This window comes from Diadema antillarum, unplaced genomic scaffold, assembly GCF_040938485.1.
Source record: "Diadema antillarum isolate AM-2024a unplaced genomic scaffold, OU_Dant_1.0 scf00000074, whole genome shotgun sequence".
In the NCBI taxonomy this organism is placed as follows: domain Eukaryota; kingdom Metazoa; phylum Echinodermata; class Echinoidea; order Diadematoida; family Diadematidae; genus Diadema; species Diadema antillarum.
The window spans coordinates 127,598-152,912 of NW_027270963.1; the positions used below are offsets into that span (position 1 = coordinate 127,598).

Below are 25,315 nucleotides of genomic sequence, written 5' to 3' on the forward strand. Positions count from 1 at the left end.
TAACAAATTTTTCCTAGTCGGTAGGCATGCATTCATACATGCCAGAGTAATCGCAAAAATGGTATAGATATATCGATCTGTGTTGCCCATAGAACTTTTGGCTGACTTCCTGTTATGTATGTGCTTTTTGTTTTTGTTTTGATTGTAAAGTCCAGCTGAATAGTCAAACGATAAATCTTTCAGATTTGTCTGACATCAGCAAATTTGGCTCACTTGGAGACTGACATAATATTTCATGCAGATCTGCATGGATATTAACAGTGATTTGAGCCCTTCCGAATTCTGACGTCTTCTCCCGTTGCCGTGGTAACGATAAAAAACCCACATATTACCCATCATACCATACAGAAATGTAAAAAAAAAAAGGTGGCTAAACTTATAGATTCGGAATTACTTGCTCTATTGCTAGATTCCATATTTTGAAATATATATATATATATATATATATATATATATATATATATATATATTTATTTATTTATAGTCAAACCTGTCACCCAGGGAGACAAAAAAAGTGGGCGCTATAGACAGGAGGTCGTTAAGACAGGTGTGACTATACATACAGTGCATATATATATCCATATGAATAATAACAAAATGTAATAAAAGTGACTTAATCTACAGATTTTGAATTACTTATCAAATTGCAAATCAGGTCATAGTAATTCTCCGGTGTTTCCTCCTCTTATCGTGGTAACAAATTATAATTTTTTTTTAATTACTAAAATGTCTAGTTATACAGTATTAGATATGTCAAAAGTGACTAAATCTGTACTACACTAGTATTACTTTTCAGTATTTGGTTGGAAACAATGTTTAAAAAATATTCGTTACTATGGCAACGGAAGAAGACGTCGGAATTCTGAGGGGCTCAATACCCAAAACTGCTCAGAAATTTATCAGTTTGCATTTGTGCTTTTAGACATATTTGAATAATTGGGCTGATATGTTGGGGCTATGCCATTTGACTATCAAATATTCAAAACATAGGTCCTTGTCATTTTCGACCGCAACTATATACAGTTTTGATCTTAGTTATTGAGTTGTCTAGTATATGCTTTGAGTAGGTCCAACTCGTCTGCTCTGATGTGCTTGGAGAAGTCGGGGACATGCTTCATTCATTATGATATGAAAATTAAGTCTTTAGAAAGAATTTCAAAGAAAGTAACCCAAGCAAAACTGGACAAGTAAAACGACAACGACCTAAACCATATTTATATGAGATAATGATTGCAGTTGTAGATAGTTGTGTATGTTCATGTCGGTGTTTGTTATGAAACGGTTGACTTTTTACTCTTTTCACAAACCATGGGCTCACAGTTTCAGAACTTTCATTTTGACCAAAGTCAACAGAAGTCAAAGTCAACTTCATCCCCTAGATCGATTTGATCTTTGGTTAAGATGGCTGAACTCGGCTCAGACGTTTGGAAAAAAAAAATGTTCTCTCTTCATGCTCTTGAATTATTGATCCGAATACTTTGTTTCCCCCCACTTTTGTTTTTACTACACTTATAGAGCGAGAATCCGATTGGGCTGACGCCCCGTCAAGATTAGCAATGTTGCGGACGCAAATATGTCATTTTTGGCATTCTCTCCGCGTCACGTCTGCGAACCACAGTTTCCTGGGACATTTTTGTGAATCTCTGCGTATCGACTGCAGACGAACCTCGGAATCACTCGAAAAGGGCGCGAAATGTTGTGAAAAATACTGATCGATATAGCAGGACAGCGCGGACACATCTATAGGATCGCACTGGGAGTGGTGAAATCATGGACTAGGACAATCATAATGACTTCATGACAACCATTCAGATGGGTGGACAATACGAGGAAATAATGCAATCCTTCAAATTCTGTGTTTTTTTCCTTCTCGTCATTTTCTTCCTCAACGCAAAACTGGACAAATAAAGTCTATTCCTCCTCATGGGCACCGCTACCAGTTTGGAGTCAGCGTTGCTGGTTGCTATGTTTCAATCGTGACTGTAGATGTTTATAATATGGATCAATTTTACAAATGTGGCAAAGGAAACGATTGTATATAGTAAAGAAGATTATAAAAAATTAATCCAAACTGAGAATAAACTCCCCAAGAGCTGAAGGGGTATGCTTCTTCCTTGTGGAAACTGTGGACAAAGAATATGCGATCTTCGACTTTGCCCTTTTTCTTGGGGCCAGGGGAACGTTGACTTTCTCCCGACGATCGTCAGAGGAAGATATTTTTCTCGTTCAAAATTTGGGCGCGGAAAGTTTGCACTCGCCTCACGAACGTGCGGAAACGCCCGGAAGTGTTTAGGAATCACGGAGAGGTTGTCAAATGAATGCGTAATGACATACACATTGTAATATGATATTTGCATTCCGCGAATTGTTCGTGTCCTATAAAGTGTACGCCAGATTTTTTTTTTATCAAGTACCAAACTACAGAAAACATAGAAAAAAGGAGGATATATAACGTCACCTTTGTTTGTGAATGAAATGTTTGTTGGTCAACCCAATATTTGTTAATATCTGTGGCGTCCTCACACACAATCTGTTCACCTTTATTTTAGCTGTTTTTCTTGGGACGAGCATCCTGATCAGTGTCATTATAACAATTATATTCATTCATGCGCAGACACATTATTTATAAGAGTAGATGTAAATACTTTTTTTTTTCTAGAGAGACAATTCATTTTTTATGTCAGGTTGCATGGTTATAGAGGCTAAAAACAAACACTAACAAAAAAAAAACACAAAAAAAACCACAAAAAGCAAACTAAAAAAAGTAAAACAAAACAAAAATGCAAGATTTGTGACTCACATTTATTCTGAGGGGTGGCATTTAGCAAGGAGACGTGTGTTTAGAACCATGTAGGAGCACGCTTGTTTTCTACCATGGGATAGGGTTCGGGATACGCTGGGCAGACGAGACGTCAAGCGCTTAATCCGGAGCCTAAAATGGATGAGAACGACTTTTGCGGAATATTGTTTCCTTAAGGGGCAGGGTTGACGTGAAGATATCCCCGTTTTAGTTGCTGTTTTTTTTATGCGCGTGATTTTCTGTGCATGGTGGCATTAAAGCCAAAACATAGTTCTCAGAAGAGCTCAAAATTCATCTTCCACCATTTGCAATTTGCTTGCGGTAGGGCCTACATTGAAAGCGTTTACTATAGAAACTTTTGGCTGACGCGATTTGCCAGGATAATTGAATTGCTTTGAAGTATTTTGAGATCAAAAGAGAAAAAAAAATTAGAGACCTGAAGTGGTGGGTAAGTAGAATGTTACGTTGGGATCGATCGTGCCCTAGCAATCATTATTTTCCAACAAGCTAAGCATGCGATTCACTCAGAAGATTGGCCCGATTTGTCGATAATCGATAATCTCTTACAAAAAGTTACGTAATAGCAACCACCATCGGGTATGCTCTGCTAACGTTGTACTTCCAGCGAATCTTTTTGTTTAATAACAAGTATTTCCCATTTTCGTCGTTGCCCAAATGAAACATTGTTGTTATGGTCTCCGTACACACATTAATTATGCATAAGTGTACATTTTAGAGCAAAACCCGACAGTTCTGCAAGCATAATATGAGAACTATTTTTTCACTTAAAATAATGTGTACATGTGTGTTTGCCTTTATGACAATTGCTGTTCGCAGAGGCGGATGAAAAAAACAACAACAAAATTGTTGAGATGATTAATGTGAGTCATTACGACTAAAATGTCAATGTGTTGATTTGATGACTGTGTCGTGGGACACGCGTCACAATTACGTTTGCTTGGCATGACAATTAGCGCCATATCGTGCGTGTATTTTACACACACACACACACATACACACACACGCACACACACACACACACACACACACACACACACACACACACACACACACACACACATATATATATATATACATACATACATACAAATTGTATGCAGCAGTCATGAAATCGTCGGAGCATGGCAGTATAATGAGATCGTGAGGCTGCAAAAAACACAATTATCACACGTCCTATCGTGACGTCCAATAATTTGATACCCAATCAATCAATTCATTCATTCATTTCGATTATTTCATTTTCGACAACATTTTCATACACAAAATAACACAATACCAATACAATGTAGTAACAAAGAAAGATACGTGAAGTTAACAATACTACGCATCACAAAAGCAAATGAAAATTGAATTAAAATCAAAGTTGCAGGAAATGGAGGAGACATGCTGAAAAGCTAAGCTTGCATTTTGCAGTCTCCTCGTGGACAAAAAGACTAAATAACATCAAGGAAGCAAGTTGCTAGATATAATATAAAAGGTGCACAACACATGTAGACCTATACAAACGAACAAACAAACAGACGGACGGACAAATAAACACAAGTAACCTCTCTGATTAAAGAGAAAGATAGAGAGAAAAAAAGAACACAATGAAGTAAAAAGGAATTAAGGAAGATATGACGTTATGAAATTATACAACTGCGGCCTAAAGCAAAACAAAATAAAACAAAACAACACAACACAATAAGAAAGAACACGTGATTAATGGTCGATGAGTGATCCAGTTTATGAGTGTTTTTTTTATTTCACACGCGCCATCAGTGAATAGAAAGTTTCTGAAGTAGTTAAACGGTTTTTACGAAAGACACCTTTTTCTCATGATAAGTACTTATATTTTTCATTCAAACAGAGACAAAACAGAGATTTGAAAAGTGAGAATATTCAATCATTACAACCTCGCAGCTCTGGTTGAAGGCCAGTCAAAACAAGCCAAGATATCATTCTTATTATGAATCAGTTGAGCAATATCGGGGGAATTAACGGTCCTTGTAATATTTTGTGCATTTTAAGATACTTGACAGGGGCATTATGTTTGTAATAACAAAGTGGGCGGCATTGATATGATTATTTTCTACTTTTTATTTGGACTTGAAATAAAGAAAAAATGTATCACAGTGATCATAACATTATGACTGTGGTAAATACAACGATTATACCACGCGACAATAAACTAATATGGTAATTGATCTTAATCCAGTTGTAAAACTATCTTTAGTTAAAGTTACTGATTACTTTTGGACACTCCAACTCTGACAACATTGTTTTTCTTAATATGTAGGGCCTGCATAGAGCAAAACTGTCGATCGATGTGAAATGATACTCTTCCTTGGAGCATGCTTTGCTCGGTTGACGCTGTGGTTGATTTAATAAGATGAAGAATGGTTATGTATTTACGCACACAGCGGTAATAAATAAGAGAGTATGCTCGTTACGGCACAAACCTTTCAGCTACGTAATAACCAATAATTTCTAAACTAAAAAAAACCTTCGTTTTTACATGAAAGCATAATGCAAATACTACTTCTGATTTAGAATGCCATAAGTACGTAACCTCGGATTACTTTCAGTATAGCTCTGTGTATTTCTTGCTGCCTTCCCCTCCTGTTAAAGCGCCCCACAACTCAATGATTGACTTCTCGCTAAATCATTTCCGTCAGTGATTGGCCGTTTGGAAAATGGTCGTTATTGGAATCTAATGGGTGCTGATGGCCAGCAGCGCTTGAAGCTATCAAATATCAAAGTACTAGGAATCCGAGTGCTTAGAGCGATTAGGCAAAGGAAAACTTCACAAGTATGTTTGAACGTTGCGAGGAACTCTCAATACATATATTTCATAATTTCCTGGTTTCAGAGAAATCATATATTCTTATCTCAGATCTTGTACTGGGACTATCAATTTTCAACATTATAGGCAAGCAGGAAAACTCAATGGTGATAGCAATGATGATCATATTTTCTTTTTGGAAAACTAAGATGTAATAATTCGTCTCTGAATATATCAAAAACAATTTTTTTTTTGTGATTTATTCGTACGCGTGATTTTTCCATAAATCCATCAATCTCACATTCCTTAGCCACATATCCAGCTAGATCTATTCTCTTGTTCATGTAATGTTTTGTGTTTGAGTGTATCATATCGATACCTGTCATTCAATTGTACGTATACAGCTTTTACAGCAGTTTACAAACTGAATGTGCCTACCCTTTATTCTTAAAGAAAACATGAATTAATAAATGAAAGAATGAACACGTAAATAGATGAATTAGGACATAAATAAATGGATAAATAAATCAATAAATAACATTAATTCGTCGAGTTCTTCATTTTTCCACACAATGATGTTCTTGTTATAAGTGTTCAGTTCTCTCTATCATAAAGGGCATGCAAATTTGACTGAGTCTTTGAGTACTTGAGGTACATGCTGGATGATAGTTTCAAAATTACTTCTGTACCACCCAACTCTCAAAGCATAGCTGATTAACGTGAAGACATAGATATTTAGCCTGTGTCTTTTTCGGAATAGTTTCTATATATCTTTGCATTTCCATTGTTCTCCCTCTCTCTCTCTCTCTCTCTCTCTCCACGTCTTTCTCTTTCTCTCTTTTTGAAAACGAAATAAACTCGCCAGCTCAAAATTGTCCACCTTCTTCTTCTTCTTCTTCTTCTTCTTCTTCTTCTCCTTCTTCTTCTTCACCTTCCTCTCTCGCCCTCCCTCTCCATCCTGTCCCTCCTTCTCTCCCTTTCTCCCTTTCTTCCTCTCTCTCTCTCTCTCTCTCTCTCTCTCTTTCTTACATGATATCTCTCAATGCGTTCCTCCATTCTTCTCATTAATATAAGCCTTATCATATACCTCTCTTTTTGGCACATTTTATGGCTTACATGGTTTACATGGCCTTTTTGCACTTTTTTTCATTCATATTTTTTGTTTCTATTTTGTACAACACTTACATCATATTCATTTACTTTTTTTTAAATTTTTTGTTTCAGTTTCCTCGGTTAAACAGCACAAGAAATAAAAGTGTGTTAAGCATTTTGTTTTTGTCACACCGGTACGATTGCAAATATTTCAATTCAAGATGTATAATGTTGCATACAATGCTACATTGTATTTCCATATTTTGTATATCTCTGCACACATATATTGTTTTTCTGTTCACATGAACTTTTTTGTGTGATTGAAAAAAAAATCTTGCACATTTTTGTTGCATTTCTTTGAATTGCTGTATTGCGAATACCGTTGTGTTGTTGGTGTCTGTGTTAATTCATGTCATATTGTTGTTGTTGGGTTTTTTTTCTTTTTTTTTTGTTTTACCGTGATTCTAATGCAGTGGCTGCTTTCTGTTATGTTGCATTTCCACGCAATAACGAAGAATTGGAGCAATTACACACAATCAGCCGTAAGTTTCTAAAATATAGTGATATTACATAAGCCCTGCAGCGGTATACGACAAGAAATAGATTTGGGTTAGTTTTCTTTCTTTTTTTCGGAACGACAAATATTCATTGTGAATATCACAATATACACGCTGTGGTTTGCTTTAAGGTCACTTTTTGAATGCAACCTGTTTGGTTTCTTTGTTTATTCCAGTGTCCATCGGGGCGATTATCGGCATTGCGCTGGCCTGCATCTTCTTCGTTTCCATGGCAGCCTTTATCTTTCATCACCTCGGTGTCTTTAGAGCTAGCAATTGTTTGCGGAAGGTTGGGAGTGATGAGATGCCGATTTTGGGTAAGTCCTCGATCTGCCAATCCACTGACATAGAACAATATAATTAGATCCTATATATCATAGTCTTCGAATTTACTTAAATAAAGGGATGGCGGCATTAAACAAGAGTCCTTTTTTTGCATTAGAAACGTTCAACAACAGAAGGCATACGCAAACACAAAAAAGAACACACACACACACACACACACGCACCTAATAAGTTCCTTGTTTAATAAATACGCACGTGTTATGTCTATGATTATATATTATCATCGTATATAGAATGTAATATAATATATTTCATACGTATGTATGTTGGACACGAAATTTAGATACATTTTACAATTTAAGCATAACAAATATTGAAATGAAAAAAACAAGGCTCACCTGAGCTACATCGTGCGTCCATTACCCTCTGTTGTCCATGAGCAACTTTACATTGACATCTCCTGTAAAATACATGATAAAATTATCATCAAACCTGGCAGGAACCATTCTTAAGGGATGGGAATAAAGAAAGGTGCTCAAAATTGTCAAAGTGCACGTCCCTCTATTTGGACGTAAAGGTGGAGCCTAAACGTGAGTTAATTCTAAATATCTTCTCTTTCAAATCGAGATATGGTACGAAAAGTCATATCGCTTTTACACTTAGAGTAAAACAAATAAACAAACAAATAAACAAACAAACAAACAAACAAACAAATAGATAAACAAGCAAACAAACAGACAAACAGATAAACAAACAAACAGACAAGTTGGTAATGCCGGTGGCAGTGGCAGCTCAGTTGGACGCCAGGTTTTGGCCCCAATGTAATGCCACAACGATTCAAAGCACGTTCTCCACCTTTAAAAGTGGAACGCTCTCGTTACATTTGGTGCAGATATAACTAGAGGATGAAGGCATATATGATTCCATGGTAATGCCAATGGTGAGCCCATTGATCATATTATTCGCTCTCCCATCATTGGATGCATCATGCCTTTAGCATGTTCAGAGCTGCTTTAGGAATCATCCCTAGAGAGGGAGCTTGCGGAGTTATTCAATTGACGCTTGTTGTCCCCATTTTGGGCCTTAAATGGGCCGGGGTTTCTGCTCTGATGAGGGCTAGAACCATGTGATTTCCAATTATGTTCTAGTAGTAGACCGGTAGAACATAATCTTTCAAGAGTATCTAAGATATTTCTCTTCTGAGTAAACGCCCTTACAGAGCAAAAAAGAATTGTGCATGTTGATTGTTTCTGAAGCCCCCTTCAAAGGTTAGTAGGGACAAATGAGCTCGTGATATATTCATCTTATTACAATCTAACATTCGAAGGTGATTTTAGAGATTAAATATGCAGTGTAAATTAATTCGAACTGTTTGTAATCAATAATTACTTTCAGAACTACATTAGAAGAAATCAGAAGTTTTTGATCATTAAGAACTGAGTTTGCATCATCACAACCCATTTCTTGTTAGTAAATGACACTTTTTCAAGAACACTTGTCGGTTTCAAGAATGTTACATCTTCACAAGACGAGAAAAAGATACCTGGTCATAATAATAGCTGTGCTATTGGCGATGTCAATTTTACCAAGTCTTGGCCATGCGTGTGCTTATTTGTTTGCGTATGTGCAGCCCCGGTTTATGGTAACTGCGTCTTGATGTACTTCATAATTATTCAATTCAATTCAAAATGATTTTATTTACATATAAAGTAATAAAAAGTAATATACATAACGCTTACATGAGTACATAATATTTTAAGGAACTTTGAATCACGTAAGTTTCAACAAAACATGAATACAATATTATAATGATATCAACTCTGATTTGGATAAATAAACAAGTAAGCAATACGATCCTAATTTGCAACTCTATACATGGAAAAGAGGAATTCACAAGAAAAGATTCATAAGATTATCAATACCTCTTTCTCAGAATGTTTCATTTTATTAGCCCTGCGTCAATATAAATTTTAGAAACTTTTCCTCTGAAGGGGAATACAGGGTCTTCACTCTTCACAACCCGAGCATCTCTCGTCAAATAAATTTTTTATGGGACACCGTAAATAATATGACCTTATCGATTCATAAAATCAACGAAGCGAAGTCAATAGTCTTCACGTTAAGTATGGGCGTACATATTGCCACAGTGGCTGTTATCGTTGCAAATCACTGTGGGTAAATGAATGTGAAAGAGGGTTGTTTTCTTTAAAGCTCTCCCTTGGCAAAACAGGACTTTAGTCTAAGATTTCGCGAAATCGTGACAAAGAATGTACAGGGTGCTTGATTCTTTGTTATGTTTTTCTCACGAGAGTGTTTTGGTATTCCTTTAACTCACAATAAACGTACCAGGTGAGTGTATCGTTATCACCTATAATGATTTATCGATAACATAAATGCCGTCCTCATTGTGTCTGTCAGAAAAAGAATGATATTCCTTGATTCCTGTGATCTTACATGCCTCAAAACAATGCGTCAATTTTGGCACGTGTAATGACATCCGATGGGGCTGTGAAAGGTTTGACACTACATTCTACTATTAAGTGAGGCAGCTGAGGGTTGTGCGGATCTCTCGGATGTGGAAACGCTCGTGAGTTATCTTCTCGATATGAATGATTTACAGCGACAAGCTCAAATATATAGCTCTAAAAATATCCTGGAATCAAAATTGGCCACTCGGTCTGTCCGTCGAGGGCTCGGAGATATATATACAGCATTTGTCATCTTTTGCCAACAGTAGCTATATGAGAGAGAGAGATGAAGATGATAACTGTAACCGTCTCTCGCGGGGGATGTTGATTGGCGTACTTCACCACCTCGTACCTTTGTCCCGGAGGGCGCACGTACCACGGTACCACTCGCGTGTTTACTTATTCATTTACTTATCTCTTCTCATTTTTTTTAAACACCCGAGTACGAGATGCTTCTTCTAATGTTTCTCTAGGGTAAGGGGACATATGTCGCCATGACGTGTGTGTTCAGCTTGTCGTTGTGTGTGTGTGTGTGTGTGTGTGTGTGTGTGTGTGTGTGTGTGTGTGTGTGTGTGTGTTTGTTTCTTTGCTTTGTTAGTATGTGTTTTTTCTTGTCACTGACATACTGTTGTACTGCGAAACGAGATGTGGCAGACGATTTATTACTGCTCAAAAATCAAATAAGCGATAACCGTAAATACTCGAAGGTAATATGTACATGAAATCAGAGATTGGTTTATGATGATAATAATGGGACTGATAATGAAAATAGTGATAACAAATGAATGAAGATAGTGATAACAACAAGGATTTCTGACGCTGGTATTGACTGCCCAACGAGAATTAGCTTGACAGTTGACTGCTTGAACAATGATTCTATTGTCTTCATACAAAAAGGTTTAGATTTATGTCGGGTTTTCATTTTAGGTTGAGAGCGTTATTCGTAGAGCAATAAAATGTTCTAAAAGTCGAGGAATGACTTACATTATAGATCGTCAATGCTGTAAAATGACGCAAAAAATCTATGATGTGCCTTTCGTCTTAACATCCACCCCTCCCCAACGTTTGTTGTTGATGCTTTTGGTATGGATTTGAAGGCGCTTTAAAGTCAGTGACGTGCCATTTGCGTGTCATACCCCTCCATATCGCGAAATGCTTCTTGGACGAATGGATTTCATATTCCAGTAAATGGTTGATGAGCAATACTATAACTTTTGAATCATCATGCTTCTTTAATAAGAAAGTCTACTGCGATGAAAAAACATGTATAGGTTATAAGATTTAGAACGACAATATACAATTATTTGTGTGAGCTCGCCAATATATAAAGGAGATATAAGGCAAATATGTATTTACATGTAATATAATCATATATATATATATATATATATATATATATATATATATATATATATATATATATATAAAACAATCTAATAAACACGCGCATAATATGTAAATACTCACAGAGAGTCCATGCAATCAAAGTAAATAATTTGCATACAAAAATCTGCTTTCAAACAAACACTTCAACAAGGTTTGCACAAGTTAGAAGTTCAAATCCTCACATAATATAATTCATTGTACATGCGTGGAATATCCGCAAATATATATATTCCTGATTTGCTAAAATAATGACTACCTCGCCACTGGACTAGACCTCTTTAAATGAAAACATCCTTCCTGATTTGAGTCAAAACAGCGCATGAAAAACAAGCATTTAGCTTGTACACACATACGTCAACACATGCAGAAGAGTACACTGGTCAATACACGCACACTCACAATGATACACACATTATGTGGAGGTGAGTATACAATGGGTGAAATGCGATTGTCCATGTCCATGTAATTGTCCCAGGTGAGCATTATGAATATTTGATTCAAACCTCTCTTCTACTCCAAGACAAGTCATACATGTCGATCTCTGCCACATAGATTGAATGTTTAGATTTCCTTCTCGTTAAAAGAAAATGAAAAGTGTGTATTTGTGTTTGTATGCGGGGGGGGGGGGGGTACTGTATTGATTTGAAACAACTGATAACGTATTTGTCACTACATCATACTCACACACAATAATGCTATTGCTCTCATTTACGGTTAAGATGTGTACTCCTTCTGAACGTGTTAAAGATAATGTAAAGTTTTGGTACCTCAAAAGTTTCCCTGAGTTTCCTTGTCGTAGTTTGTGTTTCAGGTTAAAGTACCTTTCATAATTATAACTAACACTGTGAGACTTACTCGCCCCAAAGTGCTCTCATGTCTTAGTAATCATGCAATAATGGTTTCGTACAATACGTGTATATTGATTCTCTCGGTACCGCGTCGAGTCAAACTAACGGCTCGTTCGAATTTTTCAGAGCCCGCTCTGCTCTAGTACGAAACCATTGAGGTACCAAAACTTTAAATTATCTTTAAAGAGAGAACAAAGACATTTCATATTTGAAATATCGCTCATAAAGATTATAATAACTTTTTTTGAGGGGCTGCTCCCTCCGTTAATCTGATTACTATTATTCAGATGAGTGAGAAGTGATGCAAATAATTAAAAACATACATGACTGGTACACGGTTAGCGCTATAGAATTCACCCATAATTTTCTGAACGCAAAGAAAAAATAGTCCTACGTGTACGTCCTTTTGTTGTTTTTTAGGTTTTTAGTCTGAATCAGAGCATTTATAAAAAAAAAATGTAACGAAATTCTTATTCTTACGTTATTGAGACAAAATATCTAAAAAGTGCAAGATAATATAAGTAGAGAGTTATGAATATATATATGAAAATGCCTGTCCTTGCTTTTGAATATGGTGTAACTGAAAAAGAAAGAGATATGCTTTAATAAATGCTCAGATCTTCTTCCAATGTCGGACAAAGATATTTTACAATTTACGTTGTAAGAAGCTTCGAGAGAAAGGTGTATCAATTATGAGCTCAGTTTGCCGACAAAGCAAACCAGGCCTGATCTCAACTTTACCCTTTTAGCACAACTATTAATAATATCATTTTTTTTTAAATTTCTGGAGTAAAGAAAGAAAAAGAAATCACAAATGTCTGTTTATGAGCGTTGGCGCTAGAAGTCGGGTAGGCCCTACTATCAATCCGCTCTTGGCTCGGGTATAAAGATAAACACAGTTATACTATCTTCCTGAGATTATGAAAATAGAATCCAACTTTCCGCGATTCCCTTCATTGTCGAGACGTAACAGCCCGGGGCCTGTCCCAGAGGCGGATCCAGGAATTCCGTAAAGAGGGGGCGCGTTTACAAAATTAAAGGGGGGGGGGGGGGTGGGGGGCGCACGCATCCCTTCCCCATTTTTTCTTTTTATTTCTTTTGTTTCAAAAAAAAATAAAGTTGGGGGGGGGGGGGGAGGCGTGCGCCGGTTGCGGTCCTCCCTGGATCCGCCACTGTGTCCCTTTTCTGTCAACCTTCCTATAATCTTGATCACGTGATCATAAGGCTGTATTCCATAGGTAGGGATACACAATTTAGCAAGGTTTTTTCCCCTTCCTCTACTTCAACTTCCATGCACGCTTTAAGGTCAGTGTTTACATCACTTTTCAATAAACCTTTCGATTTTGTGATCCCAAATTAGGCTGAATGAAGAATCGGCGGATGACGTCATTCCATGGTTGCCGTGCTCAAAACATCGTATGTCACAAGGGCATACCTATTATGGTGATAAGGGGAGTCAATCAGTGGATCTGTGACAGTGTGTAATGATGCAGAAATTACAGCGTATAAAACCTAATGAACAGCTCCATTTTTTTTTTCGTAAAGCAACTGTGCAGAATCTCCGCACATGCAAGCATCCACTGCATATCACGGCAACGGTTTCATGTTGGTAATATCGCATAATTTAGACGCATGGTCTTGCGAGTTGATGGTGTCCTCATTGTGCAACGTAAATAGTTCAACAATGTTTCATTACGTACTCAAGTCAGACGTCATTAAGAGAGAAAACGAAAACATGTAGATACCCCCAGCAATTACAGGAGGAAATGACGGGCCTACCATTTTATTTGATCTTTTTCTTGAAAAAAACAAACAAACTTGATTTGATCTATTAATTCTCTGTATGGCATTGTTTTGCAGTTCAATCAATTTTCAACAATATCTTCAAACATATGCATATATATATATATGGTACTAATGACTATGCTTATTTTGTACAATTTAAATCATTCTTATTACACATTCCTTACATCTATGATTTCATTCGATTAATGTCATTTTATCTGCAATATAATCACACGCGTCATAAATTTAAGTACAGAACGAATGCCAACAATATACGCAAAAAGCTTGACTCCTTGGTAACCGATGATACAAAGCATTGATACAATAAACAAGGGGGTCCAACATGATGCTCGTGGAAGAGAGGGATAAGAAAAGAAAGACACAGAGAGAGGGGGAGGGGGAGGGAGGGAGGGAGGGAGGGAGAGAGAGAAAGAGACTGAGGAGAAAGAAAGAGAGGGTGAGAAAGGTGGGGGGGGGGGTGGTGATAACCTCCCGATACTCGTTTTGCCAGATCAACTCTCCATACATACGTTCGTACATACATTGACATATATATAAATATATATATATATATAATATATATATATATATATATATATATATATATATATATATATGTGTATATATAGATTACGGTAATGTGTTCACGTGTAGTATGACTCAACAGTCTTGCTCACGTCAAACAAAGGTTATATCGAAATTACGTGGGAAAAACAACAACAACAACAAAATCAGGAAACAATAATAGCAACAACAACAACAACAACAACAACAAAACCACAAATAAACCTTCACAAAGAAAGAAAAATAAAAGTTTCTCCGGTATGTTTGGTGCAGTCTTACCCCCAAAATAGACTTGCTATAAGATATGGATGCTTTTCTTTATATGACGCAGACATACTGCCCTCGTTGGCTGTTTTTCGTCATGCGAGATGGTGATGATCATTCGGCACTATGTGTTTACAAGTTTTCGCCATGTGTCTCTGCAATGTGAAAGCGCTCACAGCATTGTAATTGCATAATATCGTATCGCTTGTTTTGATACTGCCTCCATATCCGATGTCGAGTTCTAAGTTTAAAGTGCCATTCCTCTTTATTTTAAAATTTTACTGTTTGGTTGTTTGTGTTATTCAATCATGGGCTAAAAATGCCCTCGAACAGCAGACCAGGTAAGGTTGCTTTCAAGAGAGGCCAAGAATACAATGTTTCACTCACCACAGAAAGAAAAGAAAAGAAAAGAACAAAGAACAGATTAATCAAATCAAATTAACAGTGGAAACAGGAATAGCGGAATGAGAAACTGTACAACATAACAAAAATGAAATAGAAAAGAAATCAGGAAAAATGCACTCAAGTTTCGCAGAATACAGAACACCATACGTTACAAGAAAAAGTAAACATGCAGGGGGGGGGGGGGTGGTGGTGGAAATCTCCCTCCCTGCAGGGAGGTGCCTGGTACATGCAACCTGTAATTGCACCATAGCCTTGCGCTAGATTCAAAGCCATGAATTTCATGATATACTGTTCTTTCAAAAACGTTGACATCTTTTAATTACTCTGAAGTTTGACTTTAAGAAACAGATTTACAACTTAAAACAAACAGAAAGATGAAACGTTTCATCAAAATATGCCTTGGAACTTATAGTACCTACATTTATGCCAGAATAATATAAGCATATGAAAGCTGGGTAATGATATGATGTCTTCATTGGTTTATAACTCTCCCATTGCTTTGTTTAAAATCACGTGTCGTTCTATATTATCAGGCAATTATGCACATTTTTGCCATTGTTGTTGACTCTGACAACAAATAATGCAAGGGATATGATTTACGGTATTCTTTTCAACTTCGCCAAAAGTAAAAAGACACTACTAATGAACGTTTGTATAAACGCCAATCGAGATCGACTTATGACTTATGACTTCATTATCATTCTAAATTATTACCATTCAATGGTGACCAGGATTACTGTTTCTTGCATACACTTGACAATATCAAGTTTTCATAACCTTCTTGGGGTCTTTTTAATTCAATTTTTGTAAAAATTTCTCCTATCACGTTTGTTGAAACTTTTCTTTTTCTACTGGAATCAACTTACACTTGAAGTAGTGTTTTATTTTAAAGGCCAAGTTACCAATAAATTGTTAAAATCCGAATCTACAACAGAGGGAGCACAAAAAGATGGCTGAAAAGGTCTCCTTTGGGAGTTTCCACGTTTTTTGCCACTGCCAACTTGTTTTTCCGTATGCAATCTAATGATACCCTCGTCCGTGCTCGGGTCACCCACGTTGTAATTGCTGTTAGCTAATGGACACGAGAGACGTAGCGCCATAATGCAAAATGGTAGAAAGTAGGCTGGTTGATCATGATTACGTGCATTACCCGACAATCCTCTGACCTTCTCTTCACAACAGGCAGTCCTATTGAACATATACGCGCTTCGTATTCGTGGCTGCTCCAACGAGCAAACAACAGCACAATTACGCCAGTCCATCAGTCAATATTTTGCTTCGTTTTTATTTTGTCAAAAAAAAAATGTTTTATTTTGCGCGACGAATGTGATATATGATAGAGTAGAAAAATTCACAGGTAGAAACATCAATATTCACAGAGAGCGATTTGACGAATAGGACTTGAGGCGTTATAGGAGCGTTCGCTTTATTGTACAATACTGGGAATCTCAGGATAATCCACAACGGCAGCGCGTAATTGTATTCATAGCATGTCCCATATACTCCGTGTCCCTCTGGAATGGGGGAATAGCAGTCAACACCTTAAAGACACTCTACGATTTGTTCGACGCAATGAGCGATTTGAGTATAAATTCTTACAAGATATCCACCTTGTGTAGAGGTATTTCCAATCACAGCAGCTAGAATATTGCTTTGTGTACATAACATGTTGTATGATGCACGTACTTGCTAGTACCGCAGAGGGAAATAACGACGTGTATATTTCATTTCTCAAGAGAAATACACCATATTCGATGCATCCGTTGAAAGCCCGTGCGTACTTTGTTTTCGCTGCCGCGTTCAATGTATCTATTCTTTATTGCCGTATTTTATCGACAGAACTCAAATGAAAGTGTTTATAACAAGGTGTCCTGTAACGAAAAACAGAGAGAGACAGGGAGAGAGAGAGAGGGAAAAGGTAATCCTTCCACTCGAGTACTTGAAAGAGAAGTCATACTCAAGAGGGGTATACCTCAATCTGTGTATTTTCTCTACTGATTTTTTTTTTTCATTTCTACCTTTATTGGACATCTTTCGTTACGGCATTGTAACCCACCCGCCGCCGAATGCCTGGGCATAACGTGCAGGGTCATACGTATACACACGAATGTTACAGTGCACTCCCGTTATAACGAACGCGATTATAAAAACTCTCATTACATACGAAGTAAAATTTCAGGTCCGCAAATTATTGTCTATCATTATATCTTTATATACGTTTAGATATAGCGAAAGAAAATTGCCTATATCCCAATAACCTCATAATAACGGAGTTTACCCGTGTAATAACTTTGTGTGTATGAGAGCCTATATACTGTCAGCTGTGTACTTCAGAGTTTGGACAACACCGTCGGTGGTTTCACAAAGCCAATGGTAGCGAGCCAGTTGTCCGATGGTACGCAAGACAATCCCTTAGCGTCAGTTTGTAAGGATGTCCTCCGTTTCATTTTGCTACCTACGCGCCCATCATAAGGTAAGGTGGCAAGACATTAAAGTGGCAACGTTATTGTCATTTCAAGACCGAGAGAAGCATGATATGCATAATACAATGTTCTTCTGGTAAGAGCTAACAGCAGCTCCAGCGAATGACGCAGGAGGTCTATGATTGTATCATCTTGGCATGCTTGTAGCATCTTGGCACGCTATAAAAGATGATAGATGACGCTGGATAATAATGGCAAACCTTTGAAAGTCAATGTCTCCTCGGGGAACTGGCTCTGGAGTGCCTGACATCTTCAAACAGGAGACGTGGTATTGGTACGAATGGGCGAGTCAGTGACAAAACTGGTCATTTCACACAGGTGCACTGTGACTGTGGAATCGTTACTGGTATATCAGATAATAAAGCATTATCGTCGGAGGTCATAACCCTCGACGTCGTTTTTCCTCTCCTTTCCCTTCTTCTCTGAACAACCCAACCCCCCCCAAAACAAAACACACATGAGCGCGCGCACACACTCACAGACCTACTCACTATCTGTCAATTTCCTTGAAGTTAGTCCCAAGTGAGAAAAAAAAAAAAAGCAATACGATTCTTGATCAGCTTCAGGTCGTTCTTATCTGTGGCTGAAGAGAGAATAGCTAGCAATATTCCAAAGTACATAGTTTACAAAGCATCCCACTTTTTTGTTGCCAAACGTTGCATGTTTTGAACAATGTTAAACCTCGATGGGGGATTAAAAATTTCCAGGTGATTCATTTCATATTTCTTCATTTGTCCAAATCGTGCATAAAAACATGATATGGAAATTTGGTTATGTCATACATTTGCCATGGACGCATCTCGACAACATTAGATATAAACAACAAATGAAATTACATATAACATCGAATGGATACTAAAGAAATTACAAGGAACTAAACATTAATTCAAAACACAAACAAAAAGGTGATCCGTAGTTTTATAACAATATTCAAACTTTGATGCGGGGTCGAGTGCCGATAGATTTTATGTTCTCCTCCACATAATGCAGAGGTCTTTTTATCTGCCGTTACTCTGCATAGGCCTACCACTACCACTAGCTTCTTTGAAGTCAAGAAAAGCTAACATGCCTTGACATACTTATCACCAACTTGTTGACAGTCGTTGACAATGAAGAAATAAAGGGCAATGAGTTTTGTAGCGATTAATTACCCTCGCTGAATTTCAGTTCTATTGAGAACTAATGCACATTTTCTAATCGGAGGTTGGCTGAAAGTTACTGGCTATGTTGTCATCCGGTTACTTCTGTTTAACTTCTTCCTAAAGAAGACGTTTGTCTTGTTTTCTAACTTTACGATAAACATTGCGATTTGCATCCTGTTTTAAAATCTCAAATAGCATCATTTTTTCAAGCATAATGGTCTCCAAACGAATGCTATTTCTGTCATGTAATTACTGCAGGTAGCCAGTGTGTCATGTCTAGTACGGATTGCTCGTAGAGTTGAGTCAATACAAGTTGTATTTTGGAGCTCCGCTTCTCATATCTGTCGGTTGGTATCCTCGACGTAATCTTGTACATTAGTATTCTAACGCCTGCCATGTATCCACATAATTGATGAAATTGATTCAATTGATTTAATCTACCGTCCAATACATATTCATTAGCGGTTACCCCACTCAGCCTACTCATAGGATAGGAGGAGCCCATATTATAGCTCCGCTCGGCGCGGCTGTGTGTATATATGTCGTTTTAATAAAACACGGCATGGCTAGTCGCTGATCGTCTGCCTGTAAATGGGCGCGAAATCTAATCATGTGGGTTATTTCGAGCGCGATGTCAGGCATAATTTGAAGTGGCCACGTGATTTGTGACGTACGGACGCTATTTCTTATGGATTCAGCTGGCTGATAGCATGTCCTCCTGCTGTCTTTATAAGAAGATTGATTAGTCGATTAAGGTGCCGAACTGTACGATAAATTCACTATCGAGTACTTCTTTCCGACCGCTGGATATATGCCTTCCTGCTCTATTTCACTTCTCAAAATTTTACCGCTAACACCATCTTGCTCCTCGTAACCCCATAAGCCTATGTACTTCTCAACTTATTGTTCTGTTTTCAATATTTTCACATAATAAAACCAAAAACCCAAATAGAATGTGTGTACAGATCGAATGATGATGATGTTATGTGAAAAAACAAACCTCACGAACTGTCAATAAATACCATGCCTCTGACTTCGTATGTCGGTATGCGTCTGTTTGTAAAATGCGTATTTTTTTTTCTTTTTCTGTGCTGTGTTGCCTTTTGACGACTTATTCGTCTTGAGAATTTAAGGTGTTTATGTAGTTCTAGTACTTTTATAACCTTTGTTGGAATCAAGTCAAAACCAATGTTAAGTTTTAATACAAAATAGTGTCTTGATGGAAGAGCTAAAGTTTGTTATTGTGAAATTGTCAAAATCAAGTCTTTCAAAACCTTGCTGTGACGCATAGGAATGCCAACACGGATGTGAGTTGTAGTATTGGGAATTGCCTGTCGGATGACGATTTTGCGACGGCAAAGAAATTTAAGATTCCGATGAATTTTCTTGGTTCCCCATGTATTCTCACCGTTTCTTACCTCTTTTCTCGATTTTAAGGTAAAAGCAATCTTTGCCGCTTAATTTACAACGGTTTTCCGACGTTTACCTAGACTTTGAAGTGATGCTAGTCAAATCTAGAGCGAAAGAGGGAGGATCGGGAGGAAGAGGAATGTTATGTTTAATCATTTTGTTGTTGTCTATGTAGTAAAGCCACAAACTATATACACGTAGTAATATGAAAATCATACGGCCTTTTACCCACAGTTGCATGTGTAGCGGTCGTACCGTTCCTCCCTACAGGGCCATGTCATTAGTAATCACTTCAGTGTTGCTAGATACCCATTTTCACACCTCGGACAAGAGGGGCATGATGGGAAAAGCGTAATGTCCAAGGAGGCAAGACCCGGGCGTGGTTCACCTTCTTAGTTCAGGACGTTATAGGCCCTACTCTTTCGAAATCTGAGATATACTTCCTTATAGTATAAAGCAGTGCCTGTTTAATGAATTATATGTTGCCCCCTTCTCTGGGGATCTCCAAATAGCTTAATATCCTTGCAATGAAAATAATTATATTGACATCAATGTTTGACGATATTAGGACAAAGGTGCAAAGTAAATGTACAGGATGTTCACCCTTCATAACTGTGATAGTAATTGTGAATCCTATTGCCTATCGTGTGTTCTTTTTTTTTGAGGGGGGAGGGGGAGGGAGAAATTATCTTTTATATATATTTCAACTCTATCGAGCAAAAACAAACGGTCTAAAGCAGATCGACGATCGAAGGCTGCTTAGAGTCTAAAGCTTGAGGTTGGCTGATATCTCATGAGTTCAATCTCTCTCTCTCTCTCTTTCTCTTTCTCTTTCTCTTTCTCTTTCTGGTGCTTTCTCTTGAACTTCCAAACTTGATCTCTGCCGTGATTGTGTTTATCGAGGTACACAAGGCTCACCAAATTACGCCAGCTATAATTCCATTGATCTGGTTGTGTGGTAAGTGGAGCGAAGAAGCTCATATCAATGGTAATTGGATGTAACATTGAGGCAGTCACGTGTAGCATACACCCCCCTCACAGTGTAAGGTTGATTACTTTTGATACGGAAACCCGGTCGGGCAAATGAACATCATGGAAAGAGAGACAATAACACACACACACACACACACACACACACACACACACACACACACACACACACACAAACAAATAAACAAACACACACACGCATGTACACACAGAGAGCACACATGCACAATAAACACTCAAAACACCCAAACACACATGTATTGTATGATATAATTATATAAATACTATAAAAAAAAAATCATATTTTTCATCTGGCTGTTAGTAGTAAATTGCACTCTGTCTTTGTTTACTGTTGCAAATTCTACCATTGACTGAGAACTAGTTGAAGTAAAAATGTCATTACAAGTTGTATCGAATTAGTTAGGCCTAAGTGTGATACGAAAGACTTTTGTTTCTTCTCCAACAGGGCTAACTGTGATTATACAACTTCCAAAAATGTTTTATAATCTGATTGGCTCTAATCGGGTCACATGACATTCATTGGGCTGCATTGATAACATTCATTTCCATTGGAGTGCATAAACGTACTTTACCAATTGAAAGTGGCACAATATTTCCCTTTAAAAAATAATCATAAAAGGTGTACACAATGATCACATACATTGTATGCCTGCAGGTATATCTTAGTCCATTAAAGGTATAAAGTACATCTCCTGCATTCAGAATGACGTCATCAATTCAAGTGCCAATGACCGGGCGTGTAGCGCTCATCTATCTCTATATTTATGTTTATACTGTACTGCACTGCTGCACTGTGTGTGATACTAAAAGGACTACCGGGCGTGTAGAGCTCAAATATTATGTTGTGCTGTGCTGCACTGATATGAAACTGTATCGTTAGCTGTAAATTTTGTCTGTCTGTTTTTTTTTACCTCAGGTGTGAGCGTGAAGATATAGGAATACAATTCAATTATTTATTCACTGTTTGTTTGCTTTCTTAGGGGGTAGCTCAGTAGGGAGGGGGAAGTTGTATAAAACAAACAACGCGCGTTTTCTCTTGCATCCGTGGGCGGAAATAATGCAGTCTGTGCTCGACTCTTCACCAGGATACACCGCGCTCTGTCCTGCGGACCTCGGTGCGGTTTATCCAGGGGCTCTTCTGGCCCATCGTGCATTATTTGGCCTTGAATGCATTCGCTATACCGTGCATTATTTGTAAACTATTTGTAAACATGAACAGATGCGACCTCCTCTAGCGCTGTCGAAATCATTACTTATTCCTATCCCTTTATTCATACTACACTACATACTAGCACAGTTCCTACTTATAATGATGGCTATTTCTATGAAAGCGTCTAATACTGCCAGGACTTCAGTCAATATTAATCAGCTTACTTCAGACGTACATATTTGAGTAATATGAACTTCCACGAAACATAATACCAGTAATAAATGCCATTGTCATCGACACTACGCTGAAGTAGCTGCTGGGTCTATAAAATCGGAGTGCATGTACTCACAGAAGAATGGTTGTCAACTCACATTGTACTGGTAGCAATCTGTTAGCTATCTTCATGTGATGTGAACATAGCGTTTGAGTGATTGTTGGATAAATGAAAAGATACAAGTTTGACAGGCGACAGCCAACACTTCGTAAGAATTCTTTGAGTTGCTACGCATTTCTAAGAGGAGAATTTCAAATATTTATCAAATGTTCAATTTATGCTATCTTGGAGATTTTAGTTCGAAAGGACTCTACAATTTTAGTCCTTCTGGACTTATTTTGTCTCGATTGTCACAATTTTTACCCCCTCCCCTTCGATGACTTACTTACAAACACAGAACACCGCAGAGAAAGAAAGAAAACTCGAACTTTATTCTTGTCATCCCATTCTGGTTGCTATAGCTTGCCCTAATATATTTTACGTCACTGTCTGTTTTTTTTTTTTTGTAATTTCGAGCGAGCTGTTGTTTAGTTCCGCAACAAGTTTGATGACTACCAAACAGTCACCCTAAAAGCACAAAACTGAATAAGGGAGAATCTGCTGGTGAGAATTTGACTTTGCTCTTTTTCCTGTAACCCCAGCGCCTGTTTACAATTATGCCGCGTGACGCTTTAACGTCGCTCGTTGGCAGGGCGTCTTGAACATGAGCCAAGTTAGACGATAATGATGTTTGCGTTCAAGCAGGCGATTCAGATTGGACCGCCTTCCCGCCCACCTCCCTCCAACTCGCTGAGACGTTCTTAAGGTCAGCCTCCAGGCAGTACACGAATTGATCGATCAAACGGGGAGAGGGTTAAAGGCCCCGTCAAACCGAATCCGGTCCGGGTCGCGAAACGGGTTCTGTGGCCCGGACCGTATTAAATCGCTCCCAAAGCGATCGCGTGAAAACCGTTCCGGTTACCGTTCCGTTTACCGTTCCGGTTGCGATGACACCGTGCTCGTTTGACGTGATAGTAGTACAGAGACCGATTTCTTTCAACGCTGCCAAAAGATTCGATGAACAATAATGGTTGTATAAGTTTTAACGTACATGTTGTACAGGGTGTTGTTTATAAAACGCACACACACATTCACACACACACGCACCTTCAAACAAACAACCATCTACTGGCGTCATTATGAATATCATTGACGCCTGTGACTCATCGCTACTAAATGAATTGTCATAACTACGCATTGAACTCTTCTCTTGTTTAGACGTACCATGCCTGTTTTTTTTTTCAAAGCAGACCAATTCATTTGCGCTATCATTTCCAGAAATGAGATGACGCCTCTTGCCCTGACATTTGTAATTCAATGTTATAATGTATTTTTGCATGAATTGTTTACTAGGCAAAGAAGAAAAATCCATTGTATTACAAAGAGAACTGCATTATGCATTTTAGGGCAAACGATGAATATATATATATATATATATATATATACGAGAGAAGGAGAAAGAGAGAGAGAGAGAGAGAGAGAGAGAGAGAGAGAGAAATAGGTAGAGACAATGTACCTGCTTTTAAGTCCCATTTGCGAAACCATTGTCTTTTGAAGATGTTTTTTTTTCTTAGAGAAATACCATGGTATACAGACGTTACCCAAATTCATTCCCAGAAACGGGATGACGCCTGGTACTTTGACATTAACTTTGTATTTCAATGTCATTTCTTTTTACAAGGCAAAGAAGAAAAATTCATTTTATCATAAATAGAGCTGCATTATGCATACGGGGGATACGAATGTTATAACTCACGAACACATATGTATGTCATATTGTACATAATCTATATTACTACATTCTATATACATCAAGCACACACAAAGAGGTGGTCAAAAAGATCCTTAATTAATTTATACTGGTATTTTCAATTGAATGATAATCTCCCAAATTGGAGATGAATTTCCAGGTTCAAATGCCTGTCATTACGAACTTGTAAAATGTAATGTAAAATAAAGTTCATCGTACGGATGCAAAAGAGGCCTCTAAGTCGTAGAGTATGATGAGATTCGTTGCACTGTACTAATGGAAGACCATAGCGAGGATGGATATATACCATCATATTAAATTCGAATATGAGAAAACAGCCTACAAATCGACTGAAATTCTTCCCGCCTATTTGATAGTTAATGTTTTTCAGCTGAGTTCGAATGGATTCGTTTTTCTTTTTCCGTGACCGTGCATTCAGGAAGCCATAAATGATTGATAAACGAGCAACCACGTGGGACTGCCTGTTTCCCACCGCTTCCAAAGGACTTGGTAACGAGGACTAAACTTTACACCAAGGAATACTGCAATGTCTTACATGATTAATTGTAATTTGCATTCGAATTAGGCCATGCTTCAGACGGAACACCATTTCGAAAAATGAACATACTTTGAAATTATCCAGAATCGTTCACTGTCATTACGTTTTACCGGAATCACTTTTCATATTCTATATTTATTATCGTCTATTTAAACCCACACCCACTCGACCTGACTGCTCTTTCTGTTAAGACACACCACCTAATTCACTAATTCCCTTTTTCTTCTCCACACCATGTGACAAAAAAAAAATGTTGGC

General features: G+C 37.7%; 1 protein-coding gene across 1 annotated transcript in view; it reads left to right on the forward strand.

Annotated features, from left to right (window-relative positions):
- LOC139717332 (synaptotagmin 1-like) overlaps window positions 1-25,315 on the forward strand; it is an 84,565-nt gene that overhangs the window by 28,412 nt on the left and 30,838 nt on the right. Inside the window, exon 2 of the mRNA XM_071628837.1 lies at window positions 7,411-7,551. Within this exon, the coding sequence (XP_071484938.1) occupies window positions 7,411-7,551 (141 nt within the window). The remainder of the gene's footprint in view (window positions 1-7,410; window positions 7,552-25,315) is intronic.